This window comes from Buceros rhinoceros, unplaced genomic scaffold (assembly GCF_000710305.1).
Source record: "Buceros rhinoceros silvestris isolate BGI_N320 unplaced genomic scaffold, ASM71030v1 scaffold23747, whole genome shotgun sequence".
Taxonomy (NCBI): Eukaryota; Metazoa; Chordata; class Aves; order Bucerotiformes; family Bucerotidae; genus Buceros; species Buceros rhinoceros.
In genome coordinates this window covers 1-4,459 of record NW_010420752.1, presented here as the reverse complement: position 1 = coordinate 4,459, position 4,459 = coordinate 1, and the positions used below count along the sequence as shown (strand labels likewise).

Here is a 4,459-nt window from a genome sequence, read left to right as displayed (position 1 = left end):
GCGCTCGCAGCCTGCGGCAGGTCCCAGTTCCCTCCGGCTCAACCCGGAGCACAGGCAATGCCCCCGCTGTGCCCCCGCAGAGCCGCCACCGCCGCCTCCTCCTGGCTTCCCACAGGTCTCGGCTGTGTCACCCCTCGGGCCCTAGGCACCTTCTCCACAGCTGGTGGCAGCGGTAAGTTACAGGCGAGGGACGCCAGCCCTGGAGGAGGGGTGTAGAGGGTGGAAAATTTGTGGGTGTTTGGCTGCTCGCTCTCTGGTTTCTCTTGACCACCGCAGTCTGTGGCTGCTGATCTCCTCTCCATCCCACTTCCTCCTTGCACACCCGTGCCATCTCCTACTTGTGGCTCCCTGGGGTAGTTTATTGGGGTTACAGCAGTCTGAAAGCAAACACTGGCCAGCTAAATACCCTTTTATCCCACGTCATGCCATTTGCTTTCCCCCAGCCTGCAGTTTTTGGGACTGCTTTGCTCCTGCAGTTTGCTGAACCTTCTTTTCCCTTGAATTTTCTTCCAGCTTTCACTGCTGGCTGCCTCCACAAACCTCCTCTTCACCACGTCCTGTGGGCTGTTTTCCTTTTGACAGCAGCTGCTCATTTCTTTGCTCTCCCCAACAGTGTGTTTTGTCCTGGGAGGGGAGAAGTTGGTCTCCTTTGTGCCCACTTTTACTTTTCTGTTCCTGCAGTTTTGCCTCTTCTGCCAAGTGAGTTTAGTCTGTTTAGTCTGAAGAGTCCAGAACAAACCCAGCACTTGGCTTTAGTTCTATTTTCTCGCTGAAGATACCCATGTCTCTCTAGCCTTTCTTCACAGCTTCCACAACACAAACTATTCGGTGCTGTCTTCCAGCGTTTGTCCCCTGGCCATTGCTCTAACCAAACTGCTCTGGGAATTCCTGCCCTGTCTGGCAAAGTTGCCTCCCTGGCACTACAGAGCTCGGGGATGTTCAGGGTGCCCTCACAGGCAGAGAACTGAGTCACAGCTGAAGATGTCTCTAAGAAATGAGAGAGGAAGTGGCGTTTACTGCAGTGTGCCCGGGAGCTGCTCGCCACCTGCTGCAGCGAAGGTTGATGTCCTATACTGGGACAGTCAGGCACCTGTTTGGTGGTTTTTTCTCTCAACTCTAACTGCTCCTACATAACATCATCAGCGTAAAAATAGATTTTTGTACAACCGAACCTTTCGGTGACTACATGAACAGGAAGAAAGTGGAAGGAAGCGTTTTGGAAATAGCGGTACCAGTGACCGTTGCTGTTAGAGGCAGGGTTGCTGTGAGGCTGCTGTCTTCAGATGTGGTGTTGGCAGAGAATTTGGGCTGAGAGAGGGTCAGTGCTGTCATCTGCCTCACTAACATGGGAGGAAAGAACATTGCTGTGTCCTTTTGGATAACCTGGAGAATAAATACTGCTCTACTGCTGTTGAACTGGGGCAGGAACTGCAATTTAGCCCTACCATTATCTGATGGGTTTTGGAAGAGGGAAGTGCAAGTGTGTGTGTGTAAAGCAGCGACCAGGAGTTCAGTGAGAAACTTCTCTGAATAAGAGCCTGAGGGTTCTGTCCAATAGCCCCTAAGTCTACACACGTACACTGAGGAGGTGTGTGGTTCTGTTATGACCTGTGGTAACTAGAGCTGGGAGAAAGCAGAAGCGTGTGAGATCGAAAAACTCCTGATACTTTTTGAGCTGTGGCTCACTTTTCCCATCAGAAGACTGGATGAAGCTTGGAGGCCGTTTTCTCTTATGTGCAGTGAGAGAAGAGAAATCCCTCCAGTTTGAGGCCTACTTACAATAGAGAGGTGTCAGGTTTTCACCTGCCTTCCTATACATGAGGACACCAGTGGGTGATTCACTGCACCTTTGTTTCACTGGTTCCATTCACGTGGCCTCTGCTGCCTGAGTAACCTCTTCCTTCCAGGCAAAGGAGGATCTGTTGTTCTCTAAAAAAGGATTTTCTCTGTCTGCACAGGTCGTCTTGACTAATAACTTCCACAGCTTCTAAAATGCACATCACTAAATTGAGAGTCAGTGCTGTTTTCCCAGTAGTGATCAAGTAAACAAACATACCAAGCCTGCATCGGGTCATTTGTTCAGCCTGGAGCTGTGCAGCAGTTAAAGATACTGGTGTTGTGTTTTTACAGCACATTGATGTGTAATACCAGAACATCTGCCCCAACATGAAGACTAGAACCAAAGGAAAGAAGCAAAGACGTAATGTTGACAAAGAGGCGTTTTCTGAGGAGCCAGCAACGAGAAAAAAAGAACCGGTGAAATGTTTGCGTCACAAAGAAAGGAGGAGTGGGGGAAACAAGGAGAGCAGCAAGATCCCTACAGCCAGAGCGAAGCATCTGTGGAGCACTAAGGACAGGCACTTGAGGAGACTGGAAAGCAACGAGCGGGAGAGGCAGAGAATGCACAAGCTCAACAACGCCTTCCAGGCTTTGCGGGAGGTCATCCCTCATGTGCGAGCTGAGAATAAACTTTCCAAAATAGAGACTCTCACGCTGGCCAAAAATTACATTAAATCCTTGACCTCCATTATCCTCAATATGTCCAACGGACACTTTCCAGCAGCAGAAGGGGTGGGGGGAGCCTGGGGGCCCAAACTGTACCAGCATTATCAGCAGCAACACGGGGATGATGATCATGAGGAACATCTACAGAAACATTCCGCATAGATCCATAGCTTCAGCCAGAACACCTGCACTTAGCTACTACCGTGATTCTTTTTCCTTCTTGCATGATGATACGTACCAGTAACTACAGATTTTCAGAGATTATTTTTGCCTCCAGGTATCCCCTGTTTTTTTCTGAAAGAGACAAACAGATAACACTCATGGCTGTAGCTTATATGGCACATTAAAAAATTATCTTAAATTACAAGAATTTTTCAGAGCTTAAGGGGTATGCTAGTGTGGTGCGTCAGGGTCTGGGAACCCACCCTGTGACACTGTAGTTGACTTGAAAGTAAAGATTTAGTAACTGTTGAAAATTGCCCCTCCTGGAAGGGTGGCGAGTTGAGTATTGAGGGCGCGTGTCACCTGAGTCCACTAGAGCTTGCTGAGAATCTTGGCTGTAGCACCGTTTGCTGACCTTTCAGTGACTCTGTCCTTATCTATCCTACGGGGGAAGTCAAAGGGGGCGACAATATGTGACTGGCTTGATGAGTGAAGTGGCAAGTGTGGGAATCGGCCACCAGATCTGAGTATCTTGACTGTTCCGGGTCTGACCTGATAGTTTTGAACCTTGCAAAGCATAAAACCTTTTACAAGTACTTGTTAATTAAACATCTACAAAGCTTTCTTGGGCTGTAAGCTCTCCGGAGCAGGGATGTTTTCTGGTCTGCTCCAGAGCATCCAGCCTTGGGACTTTGTCTGTAGTGGGTCTCTGGCTGCCATTGTAATACAAACAAATAAGAGATAAATTACTTACTTTTGCTGAGCTATGATAAAAATGCTTTAGCACAGACATAAGTTAGACAACGCTCTATCCAGTTACGAATTATTTGCTAATGAAGCCTTCAGTGTTGTGATTGGGGATCTAGCCCTGAGGTAGGGCTAGATTCTGGTATTATAAAACACAATAAATGAAGCAGGAACTCTTAAAAAAGGAAAATGAGCTTTTTCTTTTCCATTTCCCATATTGTAAAAAGCTTCATGTTACTGAAGAGCTCTCATTTCTTCTTGTATCCTCATACCTGAAGAAGCGGCTGAGGTGCCCAGTTTGGAACTGAGCTGCCTCATCGCCCTTCCCGCCCGCATCCCTCAAGTCCTGCGCGGCTACGAGGGCTGTTGCTCGGTGATGTGGTAGCAAAGGTAGAAGCTGGCATCTTGGGCACAGTGGGATTGATAACAGTATGTGATCCTCCGCCCTGCAGCGAGGAGCTGTGCCTGAGGAAGGGTTTATCGATCTCTCACAGAAGGGTTCTGCTGCACTGCCCAGTTGGTAACACACTGGTTTGGTTTGCTCTGGCAGGGCGGGTGGTGGGACGATCTCGTTCAGACTGGAAGAGGAGGCTTCCCTACCAGCTTGGCAAGGGACCTGAATTATTTTTCTCCCCCACAGCAGTGGCATAGAACAACGTCATGTTTTGCATGTATGGCTGCCTCACTGCATAGAGAAATTATTTGGGCCCTGCCTCAACTTGGGCTTTTCCTGTATTCTGCACTGTTTTCACACTAGAATCGTGACTAGCCCTGCCTGGTCCCCAAGTGCCGGTGACCGTGTTACCTGGTCTCCCGCAGGTGTGACTTACCCCGATGTGCTGTGTCTGACTTCATTCAACAGCTTATTGCTGAAGCCCTAAATGCGTTTATATGTTGTCTGATTCTAATGGGAGGAACCAGCCCCTTCTCCAGGTGAGAGTGTGCTGGATGTTCTTTCGGAGGAGGTGAGGGGCTGGCAGCAGCAGCGCTCGGGCGCTGGTGCCCGGCTGGGGGCGTGCGGCGCAGGTGACAGCGAGGTGACAAT

The 4,459-nt window shown here is 49.2% G+C and overlaps 1 protein-coding gene across 1 annotated transcript; it reads left to right on the top strand.

Annotated features, from left to right (window-relative positions):
• Window positions 1–2,166: 2,166 nt before the first annotated feature.
• LOC104488109 (class A basic helix-loop-helix protein 15-like) lies at window positions 2,167–2,667 on the top strand. The gene has a single exon (XM_010139424.1). The coding sequence runs from the start codon at window positions 2,167–2,169 to the stop codon at window positions 2,665–2,667; it is 501 nt and encodes a 166-aa protein (XP_010137726.1).
• The last annotated feature ends 1,792 nt before the right edge of the window (window positions 2,668–4,459 follow it).

What these genes read in the sequence shown, in the direction of transcription:
- LOC104488109 (XM_010139424.1), top strand. Translation starts at nt 2,167, where the DNA reads ATGAAGACTAGAACCAAAGGAAAGAAGCAAAGACGTAATGTTGACAAA.